General features: G+C 58.0%; 1 protein-coding gene across 11 annotated transcripts in view; it reads left to right on the top strand.

Annotated features, from left to right (window-relative positions):
• HDAC4 (histone deacetylase 4) overlaps window positions 1-17,452 on the top strand; it is a 358,886-nt gene that overhangs the window by 282,190 nt on the left and 59,244 nt on the right. For all 11 annotated transcript variants that reach the window (XM_054550096.2, XM_054550092.2, XM_024243466.2 and 8 more), the window contains 2 exons: window positions 12,082-12,339; window positions 15,682-15,868. In XM_054550096.2, the coding sequence (XP_054406071.1) occupies window positions 12,082-12,339; window positions 15,682-15,868 (445 nt within the window). The remainder of the gene's footprint in view (window positions 1-12,081; window positions 12,340-15,681; window positions 15,869-17,452) is intronic.

Raw genomic sequence — 17,452 nt, 5'->3', positions numbered from 1 at the left:
CCCAGGCCGTCCGGCACTTGCAGCCTGCCTGAGTGCATGAGCAGCGTACAGGGTAAGCAGCGTACAGGGCCAGGGGGGCCTGGGTGCAGTTGTACAGGTGCAGAACTCCAGCAGGAAGTTGAAGGGACACTGTCAGAGCTGGTTCTGGGCCCCGGCCAGCCCACAGAGGTCTGCATAACCTACAGACATCTTGAAAGTCACTCGGATAAGTCCATTTTCAGGAGGAGGTAGTAGGCAAGGCTAGCACTGTGATGCTCGTGAGGAGGAAAACTAACATGCTGAATACGTGTTGATCAAATGCTGGCATTTGACACAGAGCATCTTTAAGGTAAGAGATGAGATGAGCTGCTGTGAACATAGTCCAGCAGTTCCTCAAAAGGTTGGACACAGCCGCCACGTGGCCCCACAGCTCTGCTGCCAGAGATGAAAGCACACATCTACACGTAAACTCACTCAGGCATTCACAGCAACCCAAGTCCTTGTGTCAGGCCGTTCCCGCACTGCTGTAGAGAAATACCTCAGACTGCGTGATTCATAAGAAAAGAGGTCTGATTGGCTCCTGGTTCTGCAGGCTGTAGAGGAAGCGTGGTGCTGGTGTCTGTTTCTGGGGAGTCCTCAAGGAAACATTCAATTGTGATAGGCGAAGGGGGAGCGGGCGCATCACTTGGCAAGAGCAGGAGCAAGGGGTGGGGAGAGGGGCCGCACACTTCTAACCGACCAGACCTCACCAGAACCCACTTACTACAGTGAGGACAGCACCAACAGACGGTGTTCAACCATTCATGCCAAATCCACCCACATGATCCAGCCACCTCCTGCCAGGTCCCACCTCCAGTATTGGGGGCTACGCTTCAGCAGGAGATGTGGGCGGGGACACAGATCCAAACCGTATCAGTCGTAATAACCATTTCAGTCGTGATAGCCACATTACATGGGAACAGCCCAGGTGTCCATCCTGTGATGTGCGGCCACACACCGGCACACCGGAATGTCGTAAACGTGGAATAATGCGCGGCCACACACCGGCACACCGGAATGTCGTAAACGTGGAATAATGCGCGGCCACACACCGGCACACCGGAATGTCGTAAACGTGGAATAATGCGCGGCCACACACCGGCACACCGGAATGTCGTAAACGTGGAATAATGCGCGGCCACACACCGGCACACCCGAATGTCGTAAACGTGGAATAATGTGCGGCCACACACCGGCACACCGGAATGTCGTAAACGTGGAATAATGTGCGGCCACACACCGGCACACCGGAATGTCGTAAACGTGGAATAATGTGCGGCCACACACCGGCACACCGGAATGTCGTAAACGTGGAATAATGCGCGGCCACGCACCGGCACACCGGAATGTCGTAAACGTGGAATAATGTGCGGCCACACACCGGCACACTGGAATGTCAGCCATAAAGTGGAATGACACTGACAAGCGGCAGCCCGGGAAGCCTTGGAAGCAGGATGCCAGGCACAAGAGGCCGCGTGTGGTATGATTTCATGCACATAAAACGTCCACAACAGACAGACCCACAGAGACAGGACACAGATTCGTGGGTGCCAGGCCTGGGATGCTGCAGGCAGATGGGGAGCATTGCCGGGGGAACAGTGTCTCTTTTTAGGGATGGTGAAAATATTCCAAAATTAGACTATGGTGATGACTGCACAGCTCTGTAAATATACTAAAAACAACAAATGATATCATCTAAAAGCGTGAATTGGATGGTATGTGAATTATATCCCAATAAAGCTGTTACAAGGAAGAAAGAGGATGAGTTGATGGGAGGGGAAAGTTGAGAAACCTTTGGCAGATTTGGCGACAGACGGAATCGTTTCTCCATTTATTGTCTCTTCTGTGAAAGTGCTCCCCTCACTCCACCGCCCCCCACCCCGTTGCTTCCCTGGATTTCAGGACCGGTCCTGGGTTGTCCCCCTGTCTGGAGGCTCAGGGTCTTCTGTGGTTTTCCTGAGGGTGAAAAATGGGGGTTAGGACTGGGGAGGAGATAGACTTTCCTAGCACACGTAGACAGGAGTTGGTAAGTGAAGTACCAGGATCCCCAGCAAGTGCAGAGGCAAAGCCGTGGAGAGAGAGCCCTCCACCGCCAACACTGCTGCCTCTTCCAGCAGCCCTGACCTCCTGATACCATTAGCCCCTCCTGCCTGCCTGGTTCCAATTTCCTTCTCTCAAGCCCCACGGTTCCAGCCCAGAAGAGGAGTCAGCTCAGCCCTGGCAGTGGTTGAAGGCTTTGATTGCGTGGTGTCCAGTCCAGTGGGGCTGACTTGGGGAAGGCCCCTGGGAGATGGCAGCCGGCTGTGACCCAAATCCATCGTAGTATGTGAGCCATCATGGGGCTGCAGGCTCAGGATTGAGGAGACGGGCCCCTTGGGGCCTTGCTCCAGGGTGGCAGCCGTGTCAGACCAGATGCCCAGCACGGGCCACAGCCTGGCCCCTGCTGCCCACTGGACACCACAAAATAGGCTCACCACCCCCACCCCACATGCCCCTCCACCCCCAAGCCCTCATCAGCGGACAGCAGGGAACGCATCAGAAATGGGTGGGGCACCCGGCAAATCCCCTCATTGGGACAGGAAAGGCACACAGGCTGTGGGCGTGTCGGGCGCCTGCCAGGCATCTTTACTCCCAGGTGTCAAAAGCACTTTCACATCCGTCTTCCTAATGCCACTTAGGTTGGTTAATTTTATTATGTCATTGTCTGAGTGATGGGGTAGGAGGTTTGAGGAAGACAGGAAACACCTATTCACATGCCGTATACTCTTGAAGGATTTAGAAACCGGGTACTCGCGCTGGAGTTTGTTCTCTGATTGATTTACAGGAGTGAATGACAGTTGATTGAAACGTTTAGACAGTGTTTTCCCGGGAGGCCCAGGAAGACAAGGATCTTACCCAGGGCCGCCTAACACTGACGTCCCCGCCCTTCCTCTTGGAGGATGATGTCCCCAGGGGCTTGTTCCCTGAGGGCATCTGCCCAGCTCTGCAGGTGTGAACCCTCCTGTCCCACTGCGCTGCTCCGTCCTACAGTGGGGTTGCAGCTGGGGCTGGCTTGGTCTGCCCCTCCTTCAGCCTGTACCTTAGAGGACAGTTGCTTTGGAAACATCCCTGTGAATAAAAAAGAAAGAGGGGCGGCCCATGCCTAGCCCTGGTGTTCCCCGCAGCCATATGTAGCCACTCTAGTTTTCCTGAGGCCCGCAGCCTGCAGAGCTGCCCCTTTTGGCTGAGAAAACTCCACCAGGTGGACAGGATCGACCCCGAGCTGGCTCTGCTCTCCTCTCCCCAGCCTGTGGTCGGGATGGTGGCAGATGTTTTCCAACTGTGTCAGCTTATGTTGCCTGTGCCTTGTACACAGTGGTGTTTAATAATGGTTTGCTGCATGAAGGAACTTTCTGGAGAACACACACCATCAGAGGGCAAGTGGAGCTTGGAACTCTGCAGGTGAAACTGGCCCTCCGTGTTTGCTGGCCACGTCCAGACTTGGCCTCAGTTATGTCTGGTTTGCGAGCAGTGGGTGATGTGTGTCCAGGCGAGATACCTCTTTCTATTAAAAGAGGACGTCGGAAGGCGTCCTCCACCCCTACAGTAAGAAGCCTTGCTGCTCAAGGTGGTTCTTCCAGTGGTTTCTGGACTCCGCACAAGAACCTGCCTCCTGCAGAGTGGAGGGCCTCAGGTGTGTTTCCCTTTAACTTGACATCCTCAATTTTGAATATGAAAACTTGGACTCATATTTTGAGTGGTCTAATTATGAGTGTGTCCGATTGTTTTAAAATACTGGCAGTTTACCAGTTCGGTTTTGGCCCTGAACTCCAGCCTGACTTTTTAAAAATGTAATTATTCCAAATATGGAGGTGCATTTGTTCTTCCTGAATTGATGAAAGGGAGCTCTCAGTGTCCCCAAGGCCTTCGGGCTGCACAGAGCTGCTTCAATTGTTTGCCTGCGTCCGGCTCGCCTCCTAGAGCCAGCTCTGCAGTGCAGCCCCAGCCCACAGCCCAGCCAGTGAGACTCGGAACTGAATGTCAAAGGAGAGAGAGAGAAGCAGGCTTTGTTTGCGGCCGTGGCCCAGGGAGGTGACCCACAGGCGCCTGCGTCAGTGCCGAGGCAAGGGGCCTGGCCTGCGTCACAGAGGGCTCTGACGTGGCGCCACTGCCAAAGTGAGGTCCTCCTCAGGCCCTGCCTGAGAGCCCTCGCCCGAGTCCCATGGTGTGGAGATGATCCCTCCTCCAGGCCGAGGGGCGTTCGGCAGCGGGGGACACTTCAGAGGCTTCATCCTCGTGAAAGGGAGAAAAAAGACCTGGGAATGTTGTCACTAAAGGACACTAAAGAGATGTGGCCCCTGGCAGCACATGCCGTCCGCAGCCAGCCGGGAGAAGGGCCATCCAGGAGCCCTTGGAACAGTGGGGAGGTCTGGTGATGCACAGCACGGAGGTCTGGTGATGCACAGCACGGAAGACGCGGCTGCTGAAAGCCTCCAGCGGGCAGGTTGCAGTGGCCTCGGGGCCCCTGAAACAGCCCCCCAGGAAGAGAGGCTGACCCCCACTACGACCCCCGCTGCCTCCACCGCCATTCATCTGTGCATAGGGGAAGGACGTTTGAGATTTTCTTACAGAGTTCTTGAAGTTTTTCTTTAGGTTTGAAATTTAAAGCTGGGCACGGTGGCTCACACCTGTAATCCCAGCACTTTGGGAGGCCAAGGTGGGTGGATCGCTTTGGCTCAAGAGTTCGAGACCAGCCTGGGCAACCTGGTGAAATCCCGTCTCTACAAAAATTAGCCAGGCAAGGTGGTGCGTGCTTGTAGTCCCCAGCTACTCAGGAGGCTGAGGTGGGAGGACTGCCTAATGCATGACTGCACTCCAGCCTGGGCAACAGAGCAAGACCCTGTCTCAAAAAAAAAAAAAAAAAAAAAAAGAAATTTAAAGGAAAGCATCAGAAGAAAAGTCCTGGAGCTAGTGTGTCCACTGAGTCCTCCCTGGGCCGCCTCCTTTAAAAGGCAAACAGACAAACCCTTTCCCTCGATCAGCCTGGCTTCCTGGGAGTGGCCATTTGCTGCAGGAACCCCTCCCCTCCACCCTCAGCTGCCTAGTACTCCACCCCACCCTAGAGAAGGCACCTGACTCTGTGTCCTCTACAGGGTTGCTGCCCTCCATCACTTTTATCCACTTTAGAATGGCCCCTGGGCTGCTAAAGAAAGGCAGGCACACCCCTTCCAGTCATTGCTGGGATGGGGCAGCCCCACAGGGTCCCCTCTAAGGTCCTAGCCTTCCTCCCCCGCCCCTCCCCCATTTCCCTTCCCCGCCCCCCCATTTCCCTCCGCCACCCTCCCTCCTTCTCCCCTTGCCCTTTCCTGGCACGGTACCCACCCTTCTGCTGGTCCTCTGGTCTCCTCTCCTTGTCTGTGTGTGTCTGTGCCTATGTGCATTTGTGTATCTGTGTGTATCTGTCTCTTCACGTGTATATGTATCTGCATGTCTGTCTGTGTATTTGTGCATCTGTCTGTGTCTCTGTGTGTGTGTGCCTCTGCGTGTATGTGTATCTGTGTGTGTGTATGTATCTGTGTGTGAGCCTCTGTGGCCTCCCTGCCTCCCAACACCCTAGCACTGGTCCCCGAGGCCTCATCCCTGTTTCTTTGGCTCCCCAGCTCTGCGTAGCACCTCTGTGCTCCCAGCTTTGACTTTGTTCCACCTGCGTACTGCTCCAGTCCTGATCTGTCTCCCAAATCCCAGACTCGAATCTGCACTTTCTTGCTGGATTTCTCAGGGCCCCACCGGATGCTGGGATTCAGCCTCTCTGAGCTGCCCTCTACCCACCTCCCCCTCCCAGGGCCAGCACCTCCTCTGTGGTGGCCCTTCTCTGGCCCTTGGCCAGGAGTCCTGGTGCCTCCTGCTCACTCTCCTGTCCACGGGTGGTCCCCACTGCCGCTGGACCCAGCCTCTGTGCGAGCGTCTGCCTGGGCCTGCTGCCCCTGTGCAGTCGCTTCTCTGCAGGCACTCCCCTGTCCTCACGCTGACTCAGCACCTTCCTGTGGCACAGGCAGGACCATGCACCCCTTGGAGAGACCCGCAGCCTCTCCTGTCCATCCACTGATAAGCAAAGCCCACATTGTGAGGAGCCCTCTGAGGCCCTGAACACCTCCTCAGCCCTGAGCTCCCATCCCCGTGTCCTCAGCCCTTAGCTCTGGTCCCCACACCCTCAGCCCTGAGCTCCGGTCCCCGCACCTTCAGCCCTTAGCTCTGGTCCCCGCACCCTCAGCTCTGAGCTCCCATCTCTGCATCCTCAGCCCTGAGCTCCGTTTCCCGCGCCCTCAGCCCTTAGCTCTGGTCCCCGTGCCCTCAGCTCTGAGCTCCGGTCCCCACGCCCTCAGCCCTGAGCTCCCATCTCTGTGTCCTCAGCCCTGAGCTCCAGTCCCCGCACCCTCAGCCCTGAGCTCCGTTTCCCTGAGCTCCAGTCCCTGAGTCCTCAGCCCTCAGCTCCTGTCCTTGTGCCCTCAGCCCTAAGCTCCCATCCCCGTGTCCTCAGCCTGTGGTCTGAGCCCCTGTCTCCTCATTCTTAGCCTGTTGCTTTTCCTTCCACACCTGCAGCCTCCAGGACATTCTTGCTTCCTGAAGGCCCGTCCTGGCTGCTGCTCTCTCTCCAGAATCCCTCCTGCTCCTCATCCAGGTCACTGTCCTCAGCACTGTGTGCCACCTTCTTAGGGAATTGTTCTGCTTTCAGATTCTTTGTTCTTTGCTCTCCCTCCAGTGCACCGAGTGATAAGGGCCCCACTCTCAAGAAACCTCCCATACACCACTCAATCAGTCACATCCCGTTACCCATCAGACTGCCCTGGGCCCTGGGGAGCTGCGGGAACTGAGCGCATGGGTGCCCTCTTGATGAGTGTCCTGAAAGCCAAAACTTGGATGCCATCTTCGAGGTCCCCTGTGAAACGGCGCTGCTTCACCCGGCGCCCCTGCTGCACCTGGCTCCCCTGCTTGCAGTGACAGTGGTGCCGCCAGGCTCCCTGTTCTCCCTGCCCCCACAGGGCCTCTCAGGCTCTCAGTGTGCAGGAAGAAGATGGGATAGAGAAATCACAAGCAATCACAAACCTCAAAATCATCCAGTGAAACTAGTGTTGAAACACATGGTTTTTTTTGTAAACCACTGAGAAACCTGTCAGAGCAAATGGGGACAATGTTGGCAGATTCCTTACTTGAACTTGTTTCTCCCCGGCTTTGTGAAAGTCTAACTGGAAACAATCGCATGTATTTACAGCGTACGGCTTGATGATTTGATACTTGTATGCGTTGTGAAATGATCGCCACAAGGGACCTCATTCATGCCCCCGTGCCCTCACGGGGCTCTCATTGTGTCTGTGGTGATATCTGTGAATATCAGGGCCACCAAGCTGTGCATCAGGCCCCGGAACTTATTCATCTCCCAACGGCACGCTCACCCGTGGACAGCACGTTCCTGTTCCCTACGCGCAGCCACCCACTGCTCCACTCTCGTCCCTGCGAGTTTGGCTTTCTGAAGCTGAGTTCCTTACATGCCACGCCGCCCACCGGTTCCCACACTGCCGATGGCCGGCCCGCCCCGACACCCGTGCTGCCTGCACCCTGGCTGGACCTGGCTCCCTTTCCCTGTGCCAGGTTGAAAGCTCTTCTGAAGAAAAGCTGCCTTCGGTTTAGAGATAAACAATGGATCCCTGTTTTCTTCACTCAGCTTTTACTGCCGTACTTTAAACTGCTCTTAGAAAGAAAGTTAAGGGATGATCACATAAAACAAACCCCCCGCCCAATCTGAAGTCTCTGATGTTCCACAGTGAGGCACGGCAGGGCTCTGGAGGCTGAAAACTCACCATGTTGTGTGTGTGAGCCTGCATCTCAGCCCTGCTGCGCGGGGACCAGTGTGGTCTGATACGGCTGACCCCTGGGAGCCCGCCAATCCGTCCCCCGTGGTTCAGGCTGCTGGAGAGGCCGCCTCGCGTGAGTGTGGAGCAGCACGCAGTGTTCTAAGGGTGTTGAAATTCAAGGGCTCGGGGGATTTCAGGTGTCAGGCTTCCTTGCACAGCTCAGTTTCCTTCTGGAAACAGTCGGATGTGGTGCCGAGATCCATCCTCCATGCACTACAGCTCCTCTCTCTCTGTCGGGAACTCGGCTTGTCCCACCTTCCGTCGAATCTGCCCTTCAGGCCATTCCCCACGGGGACAGATGAATTGCGCATCCAGAGAGACCCCTCTATCTGGGGTTTGGGATTGTGGGACGTTCTTTCACCGTCTGCAGAGGAATGCAGCTCAGTCAGAGCCTTCTTCTGAGAAACTCCTTGTGCGCCCTTCCTAGTCTAACTCCAGACCCCCGCCTCCTCTCCTGAGCTTTTTTTTTTTTTTGCCACTTCTCACATCCCTCTCTCCCCTCTTGTTCTCAACTCCAGCCTTTGCTCTGCTCACATTCATCCCTCTTCTGGCTCCCAGATGTGATGGGGCAGCTCCATTGCCCAAAACCAAGGAGTTGTCCTGGCCGCCCTCTCTTCCCTCTGCATATGCAGTCTGTCCCTGGGCCTAGAGCTGCTTCCTTTTTGGTGTCACGGAAACCTGTCTTTTCTCCCATGCCTTAGCCAGATGTGGGGCCGGCCTCACCCTTTCAACCTCTGGCCTGCCTGCCGCAGGGCATGCTTCTAGAACGTGCACCTGCTTGTCTTCAGCCCAGAGTGCCCTTCCCACAGCCCCACCTCGTCTCTGGCACCCTGCATCCCTGCTCTCTGGCCTTCCACGCTGCAGCCCTGCTGGCTTCTCACAGCTCCCAGAGAGCACTGAAGTCAGCCATACGCCCTGTTCCACTTTGCCCCGCTACCTGGACACCCCTTGCATTTGACCCATCCTTTTAGTGAATATGCGATGAGCAATGCCTGTGCCACGTGGATGAGTCAGAAGTGGTGCCTACCCTCCTGGGAACTGCAGACTGCAGGAAAGATGGATACATGAATGGCAACCACAGAAAAGCCAGAGGACTTGGGGGGGGGGGGGGCTGGAGGAGGGCACATTGCCCTATCAGGAAGATCACCTGACCCTTCCTGGAAAAGGTGACATGCACGGGAGGCCCACGGAGCCTCTCGGAGTGGCTGAAGGCCGAGGAAGGAAGGGAAGCAGCGGGCTGGAGGCGAGTGTGGCATGAGGGATGCAGAGCCAGGAGCATGATGGGGAGCAGGGTGGCAGGGAGGCTGCAGGGGTGACATGGCCAGATTATGGAGGGGCTCTTCAGCAGAGGCAGGATGGCGGAAGAGCACTTGGGGGACATTCAGCAAGGGAGTGAGCAGGTCCACTGGCCCGTTTGAAAGCGTGCGCTCACTGCTACATGAAGAAGATTGCAGAGGGTTGACGCTGGAGGTCATCCAGGCAGGAGAGGCCAGGTGGGGCCAAAGCAGGAAAGGCAGGAGGTCGAGGCTGGAGAGAAACAGCACCGTCCAGAGGCGTTTCTCGTGAGCAGTGCGCGGGCAGTGCTTGGCGGATGGAATTGGGAGCTTGGGGTGTGACTGGACAGCTGGCCAGAGAGAGGTCCCAATAGCCAAAAACGGGTCCTAGAGAAGGGAGAGGCTTGGAGAAGCTGCCCTGTGTTCGGCATTGGGCCTGCTGTGCTGGGGCTCATGGGCGCTCTAGGCTAAGCTGAGGCATCTGGCAGGCCATTAGGTCTGGAGGTAAAGAGCGAGTTTGGGCTCAGCACCACCTTTGGGAGTCACTGATACTTGGAATCCAGAATGGGGAAATGAGCCGAGGAGCAGGCCCAGGACAAACCAAGACGGAGGAGCAGGCGGGGAGCAGGAGAGGAGCACCTGCCGCCTGTTCCGCGCTGAGAGGCCAGGGAGGGAAACCGAGAAGCGTCCGTGAGATCCAACAGGGAAAGAGGTCAGGGGGCATCTAGGGAGTCCCACAGGAGAGAGGATGCCGCGGTTCTTGGGGCCCCATAGTGGGGCAGGTCATGGAGCACCCGTGGAATCCCACAAGAAGGGAGGTCATGGTGTCCCTGAGATCCTGCAGGAGGGAGGCCGTGGCATCCCCGGGATTAGGCAGGAGGGAGCTCCTGAAGTGTTCCCAGGATCCGGCAGGAGGGGGCTCGTGGCATCCCTGGGATTAGGCAGGAAGGGAGCTCCTGGGGTGTTCCCAGGATCCGGCAGGAGGGAGGCCGTGGCATCCCCGGGATTAGGCAGGAAGGGAGCTCCTGGGGTGTTCCCAGGATCCGGCAGGAGGGAGGCCGTGGCATCCCCGGGATTCGGCAGGAGGGGAGCTCCTGGGGTGTTCCCAGGATCCGGCAGGAGGGGGCTCGTGGCATCCCCGGGATTCGGCAGGAGGGAGCTCCTGGGGTGTTCCCAGGATCCGGCAGGAGGGAGGCCGTGGCATCCCCGGGATTCGGAAGGAGGGAGCTCCTGGGGTGTTCCCAGGATCCGGCAGGAGGGAGGCCGTGGCATCCCCGGGATTCGGAAGGAGGGAGCTCCTGGGGTGTTCCCAGGATCCGGCAGGAGGGAGGCCGTGGCATCCCCGGGATTCGGCAGGAGGGAGCTCCTGGGGTGTTCCCAGGATCCGGCAGGAGGGAGGCCGTGGCATCCCCGGGATTCGGCAGGAGGGAGCTCCTGGGGTGTTCCCAGGATCCGGCAGGAGGGAGGCCGTGGCATCCCCGGGATTCGGAAGGAGGGAGCTCCTGGGGTGTTCCCAGGATCCGGCAGGAGGGAGGCCGTGGCATCCCCGGGATTCGGCAGGAGGGAGCTCCTGGGGTGTTCCCAGGATCCGGCAGGAGGGAGGCCGTGGCATCCCCGGGATTCGGCAGGAGGGAGCTCCTGGGGTGTTCCCAGGATCCGGCAGGAGGGAGGCCGTGGCATCCCCGGGATTCGGCAGGAGGGAGCTCCTGGGGTGTTCCCAGGATCCGGCAGGAGGGAGGCCGTGGCATCCCCGGGATTCGGCAGGAGGGAGCTCCTGGGGTGTTCCCAGGATCCGGCAGGAGGGAGGCCGTGGCATCCCCGGGATTCGGCAGGAGGGAGCTCCTGGGGTGTTCCCAGGATCCGGCAGGAGGGAGGCCGTGGCATCCCCGGGATTAGGCAGGAGGGAGCTCCTGGGGTGTTCCCAGGATCCGGCAGGAGGGAGGCCGTGGCATCCCCGGGATTAGGCAGGAGGGAGCTCCTGGGGTGTTCCCAGGATCCGGCAGGAGGGAGGCCGTGGCATCCCCGGGATTAGGCAGGAGGGAGCTCCTGGGGTGTTCCCAGGATCCGGCAGGAGGGAGGCCGTGGCATCCCCGGGATTCGGCAGGAGGGAGCTCCTGGGGTGTTCCCAGGATCCGGCAGGAGGGAGGCCGTGGCATCCCCGGGATTCGGCAGGAGGGAGCTCCTGGGGTGTTCCCAGGATCCGGCAGGAGGGGGGCCGTGGCATCCCCGGGATTCGGCAGGAGGGAGCTCCTGGGGTGTTCCCAGGATCCGGCAGGAGGGGGGCCGTGGCATCCCCGGGATTAGGCAGGAGGGAGCTCCTGGGGTGTTCCCAGGATCCGGCAGGAGGGAGGCCGTGGCATCCCCGGGATTAGGCAGGAGGGAGCTCCTGGGGTGTTCCCAGGATCCGGCAGGAGGGAGGCCGTGGCGTGTTGGTGGGATTGGGCGGTGAGCATTGTGGACGTGGTTGTCTTCCGCTGAGTGGGTGGTGGGCTTTCTCTTAGCAGTTGTGGCTGTGAGGTCAGCATTGGCCTCTCCCCTTCACACTCAAACTCCCCTCTGCAGACTCGGTTGACACCTGCAGCTTCTTTTCTGTTTCTCGGTGCCTGACGCAGAAGAGGTGCTTAGTAAACCCCAAATGTTAGTCAGCCTCCTTCCCTGGGCCAGGTCACCTTGAGCCTGGGCTGGGGTCCTACTGGGCATTATTTTCTCAGGCACTCAGGCACCCAAGTGCCTGTTGTGTGGGGAGATAAAGGCGCCTGCTGGCCTGTGGCAGGGCGGTAAGGTGCCCTGGGTCCCTGATTGTCTGCCCCAGAGGGTGGGGTTTGCGGCATCCCTTCTCCTGTCAGATGAGCTCGGAGGACCCAGCTCTCTGTGCTTCATGTGTTACCTCTGCCTTACAGATCATCCCCAAGCCAAGCGAGCCAGCCCGGCAGCCAGAGAGCCACCCGGAGGAGACGGAGGAGGAGCTCCGTGAGCACCAGGCTCTGCTGGACGAGCCCTACCTGGACCGGCTGCCGGGGCAGAAGGAGGCGCACGCACCAGCCGGCGTGCAGGTGAAGCAGGAGCCCATTGAAAGCGATGACGAAGAGGCGGAGCCCCCGCGGGAGGTGGAGCCCGGCCAGCGCCAGCCCAGTGAGCAGGAGCTGCTCTTCAGACAGGTGACCGCAGGCGTTGAGGCACCAGCAGGCTGGCACGCACAGCCACCCTTGGTCCCCGGGCGGCATCTTCTGTGTGGTGATCACGGGGGCTGCAGGGCATCCTTGCACCGTCGCTGTCCAGTGTCTCGCCCATCTTGTCCTGGCCAGTGAGGGAGGTTGATGTGGCTTCCGTTTTGTCCCAGCTGTTCCTAAGGATACGAGATGTTTGCCCCCTGCGGGTGGTTACGTAACTGCTTTCCAGCCATGCACAGGCCCCAGAGAATGGGTTTCCTTCCTGTCTGTAGGCTGTAAATGAACACAGAATCCACGTGTTAGTGAGATACAGCATGCTTTTTAGAGAAGTGAAGGAAATAGAGGTATTAATTGATCAAAAAGGCAGGCAGGGTCTGATCAGAAGTCAAGACCTTTTGTGGCCCAGAGGTGCTAATGAGCAGCCCTGCAGATCCAGACAGACGGGTGCGATTGTGGCTCCCAGAGCCAGTAAGGCTTCAGGGCACTGACACCCAGTAACCAAACTCACAGGAGACTGATGAAGAAGGCCAGTGAATGACTGGTTAATTTCCTTTGAAACATTAAACTTCTGAGTCAACAGAAATACCTAAGGCATTTGGGCAGCCAGCTGGAGCCCTGTATCTGCAGCCAGAGTGCCCTCAGGAAAGTGGCTTCCTCCCTGTAGGCAGGAAGCGAACCCGAGGAACCACAGCTCTGTAGGATTTGAGTCTATCCTCCAGCAGCAGAGCTGCTGCCTTGGCTGCAGGAGCCACTGGCTCGTTCCCTCCCTTCTCTCTGGACTGCATGCTGGCTGTGCCATTAAGCACCTCCCCAGCTTCCTGACTGCCAGCTGTGTGGCCAGACGCTGCATCTCCACCCCCAGCAGCACCTTGGAAGCCAGGAGCAGGACGCCCTGCAGTAAACTGTTCCCCTTAATTCTCAGCTGCAGTTCTTAAATGCTTGCCACTGAATGAATCAGTGTGGGGCCTTGTACCTGGAGCACCTAGACCCAAGCCTGCCACACACGGGATCAGCTCTCAGTGGTCTCTAGAGGCTTCTGGGTCAGGATCCCTTCTCCACCGAGCTTCCCCCAGCGGCTGGCATTGGGTGCCATTTCTCCTTCTTGTTCAGAGGGGGGCCTGTCTCTAATTTCTGGGCCTTCTTAATTAGCACCCCAGGCACTAAACACGACAAAGCCCAGCAGAACTAACGCTTGGCAAAGACAGAGGGAGAAAGCCCCGGGCCTCCCTGGCACACACACGGTGCTTCATGGCAAACACTCGTCCACAGGTCCTGTCTGACAGGCCCAGGGTGGGGGCCTCTTCCTGCGGTCGGGCCTTGTAAGTTGATGAAGGTCTGAAATTCAGTGTGCTATTATTATGCTGATAAGAAATGGGAAACTATTTACATTAATAATTTTTAGGGCTAGTTTCTCATAGATCAGCATGTACTTTGAGAAAAAGAGGCTTGTTATATTCCAAGCATGAGATGATTATTAGAAACACTTATTTTCTGCTCTCTCTGGAGAGTAGTAGGCAGAACTCCTTACCAGGGAAACGTCGTAGTACACGGAGCAATTTGCCGAGGTAAACATAAGGCGGGGCACCTCCAGCCGGCGTCCAGGAGGATTGCTTATTAACCACTTAACCGCGTGGGGCCCACGGTAATCCCAGCTGAATTTGGTCAGCAGCAGACTGGGGGCCTGTGGGTGCTGGCTCCTGCTCCGGCTCCTGCTTCAGCTCCTCCCACTGTCTCGGGGCTCCCTTATTCTCTGCTCCCTCCTGGCTGTGACTCCTCTTGTGTGTGTGTGTGTGTGAGACAGTCTCACTCTGTTGCCCAGGCTAGAGTACAGTGGCGCCATCTCAGCTCACTACAGCCTCCGCCTCCTGGGCTCAAGCAGTTATTCTGCCTCAGCCTCCCGAGTAGCTGGGATTACAGGCACCCACCATCATGCCCGGCTAATTTTTTTTTTTTTTTTTTTGGTGGAGACGGGGTTTCACCATTTTGGCCAGGCTGGTCTTGAACTCCGTACCTCAGGTGATCCACCCACCTCAGCCTCCCCAAATGCTGGGATTGCAGGCATGAGCCACCGCGCCTGGCCTGATTCCTAAAGGCAGGACGGATCGGAGCCTGGCCGGGCAGCTCTGGCTTCCCCCAGTGCTGGCGGCACAGGGCTGGGCTCTGCCTCTCATACAGGAGCTGGGATGTAGGTACCTGGTTTTCCACGTTCACAGGATTTGTTCATCAAAACTAAGACAGGATTGGCGCAGAGCTCCCAGCAAGGAGGCACCCGGCTTTCTTTGTGCCTTGGCCTGGATGGCAGGTTGCTGTGCTCTCCCTCAGCTGCTGTCTGGGGAGAGGCTTGGCAGCTGTGACCTCATCTCTGCCCTGCTCCCTCCACTCCACTCTGCCTCATATGAGGGTTTGCACCTCAGCCTGTTCCCAGAATCCCTCAGGGTGTCCCAGGCTCCTGGCTGAGTGCCGCCCCCTACACAGAGCCCAGCCCAGCTCCATCTCATCAGAGAGGCACATCCCTACCAGCAGGCCTGCTCCAGGCCCCAAAGGTCCTGGCTGCCGGGAAGCTGATGGGCTGTTACTGCTTTTAGCCCACACAGGAGTGTGTGGGATGTGAGACCAGGGAGGGGAGCAGCTGCAGATGAAGCCGAGTTGGCACTTCCAAGTCTGAGAGCCGATGGTGCTTTCTCGCCCAAGTTTGGCATGCAGATTCAGTGCTGTTGGTCAGAACTAAGACCCACAAACCCAACAAGGGGGTTGGGCTTCGTGCCCATTCACTGTATGTGTGTGGTGTGGCAGAGTGGACGCTCTGGTCCCCACATCTGCATGGCCTTCGCATATCCCCCAGTGAAACCAGCGAGGGCCAGGCTGCCGCCCCAGCAAGAGCCTCTCTCCACACCTGCCAGGCCCCACTCCCCTGCACCTGCTCCAGGCTGCTCCTGGCTCAGCACCTCCTCAGAGAAGCCCTCCTTGATACCCCATACTGGGCCAGGCCTCCCTGGGACCCCCTGACTCAGCCTGTTACCCTGTTAGTGAAGCCCATGGTGGGATCCCATGTGGACAGCCTGCCTTCCCTAGAGAGACCGTCCTGGGAGGCAGAGCCCGTGCTGGCCTCGTTCTCGGCTCTGGGCCCACTCGGGCTTCAGGGCACTCACAGGGAAGGCCTCTCCACGCAGCCGGCCTCCTGGCATCCTTGTGGCCCATGTATGGCCTGAGCGTGCACAGGAGACTTGCAAGAGAAGGCAACCCCTAGCCCTGCAGCCCAGGGGCGGGAGACATCCGCAGCCGCCAACACGGCCGTTTCTTGCTGCCAACACGGCCGTTTCTTCCCCACAGCAAGCCCTCCTGCTGGAGCAGCAGCGGATCCACCAGCTGAGGAACTACCAGGCATCCATGGAGGCCGCCGGCATCCCCGTGTCCTTCGGCGGCCACAGGCCTCTGTCCCGGGCGCAGTCCTCACCCGCATCTGCCACCTTCCCCGTGTCTGTGCAGGAGCCCCCCACCAAGCCGAGGTTCACGACAGGTAATACATGGCCTGTGTGCAGCCCAAGGGTGCGACGTGGGCCACGGTGGGTACAGAGCGGGGGGCTGTTCCCGGCCCAGCTCTGCAGAGGCTGAGGAGGGGCTGGGTGGGCACAAGGGCCACGCTGGATGGTGGGGACCACACAGGTCTGTCACAGAGGCCCTCTCCCCGCCCTACACCGCACACCTTCAGTTCTGTCATTCTGGGGACCTGTCACGGGCTCACTTGCCCACTTCCCTGTCCCAGAGACCCATGGTCTCCTCCAGGAACAGTCCACAGCCCATGCCCGTGGGGCCATGAGAACCTACAGCTTCTGGTCCGGTTCAGGAATCACGAGCCCACGCTTCTCCACTTACTCCCTCACACTTCGCCCACGTCCACAGCGTTGACTCTGAGGCTCCAGTGACAAGGCTGTGAATGGCTGGGGGGGGCGCTGTGATTACACGAGAGCAGAGTCCGGGACCCCTGGGACACGCTGTGGGAGCCACACGTCCTCTGTCTGTGCCATCCCTCATACCAGCCTCACGCCGGGGAGGCGATCTGCCAGCAGGGGTCCTGGTTTTCCCTGCACGGTACCTCACAAGAAGTCAGGAGGCAAGCAAGGCGTCCACCACGGCTGAGGAGGCAGGAGGGGCTGGGCCCTGGACTTGTCCGCCTGGAGCTAGCCGGGCCCGGGGAGGAGACTGCTGTCCTGGGCCGCCCCGCCGCCCAGCCACCCCTGCAGGGGAGAGGAGAAAAGGAGGGCTGGCTTCTGGCAGGGCTTGCCTCTAAGACAAACAGGGAGACAGGAGAGCTCTTCCTATTGTTGTGATCTAATATTTCTTGTTAGTGACACACTAAGAAAAAGTTCTGTAAATACAGCATGGCTTCATTCTTCAGACGATTGTCATCACACGGCTTAGTGTCCTGTGGTCTGCGAGCTTCTCACTCTCAGGTCTTAGAAGGATGCCATTCATATTCGGAGACAAATCTGCATAGTAGGAATCCAGCAAGTAAAATGCTGCTTCTCAGAAAGAAAACTGTGGAAGGTCACAGGAGCAGCCAGATGACCCGCTCCACAAGTCCTGGGCAGCTGACTGCAGTAGGTGTGTTCTTGAAAGAATGCAGCTCAGACAAGGGAGACCCCCGTCACCGCCACCAAGGCGGGGATTCTCCCACTAAGCTGCCTGGCCCCCGGAGACTTGCAGGGAGTCCCACTTCGTTGGTGTCCTTTCTTAGTTTGTCTTTATTACTTTTTAAACAAATTGATAAAACAGTACATGTTCATTGTAAAGAAACATGATAGAAACCCACAGGAAATACCGTTTGCCCGTAATCCCACTCCCCAGTAGTGGCAGGTTGTTAGTATTTGCTTTAAACCTTCCAGATCTATTTCTGTGCATAGCCAGATGGACAGATAGACACAAACATAATTTGTTTCACAGAGGCAGGACTCTGTTGTGTCTGATGCTTTCTGTTAGTACCTCACACTCTCAGCCATCTTCCCGTGTCCGTGCACAGCGACGCAGCGCGTTCCTTTAGCCACGTGGTCTCCTGTCTGGCTCTGCCACCCTCAGCTGTGTGGGCTTTGCCACTTCTCCATCT

This window comes from Pongo abelii, chromosome 11 (genome assembly GCF_028885655.2).
Source record: "Pongo abelii isolate AG06213 chromosome 11, NHGRI_mPonAbe1-v2.0_pri, whole genome shotgun sequence".
NCBI lineage: Eukaryota > Metazoa > Chordata > Mammalia > Primates > Hominidae > Pongo > Pongo abelii.
This window is presented reverse-complemented; position numbering and strand designations above follow the sequence as displayed.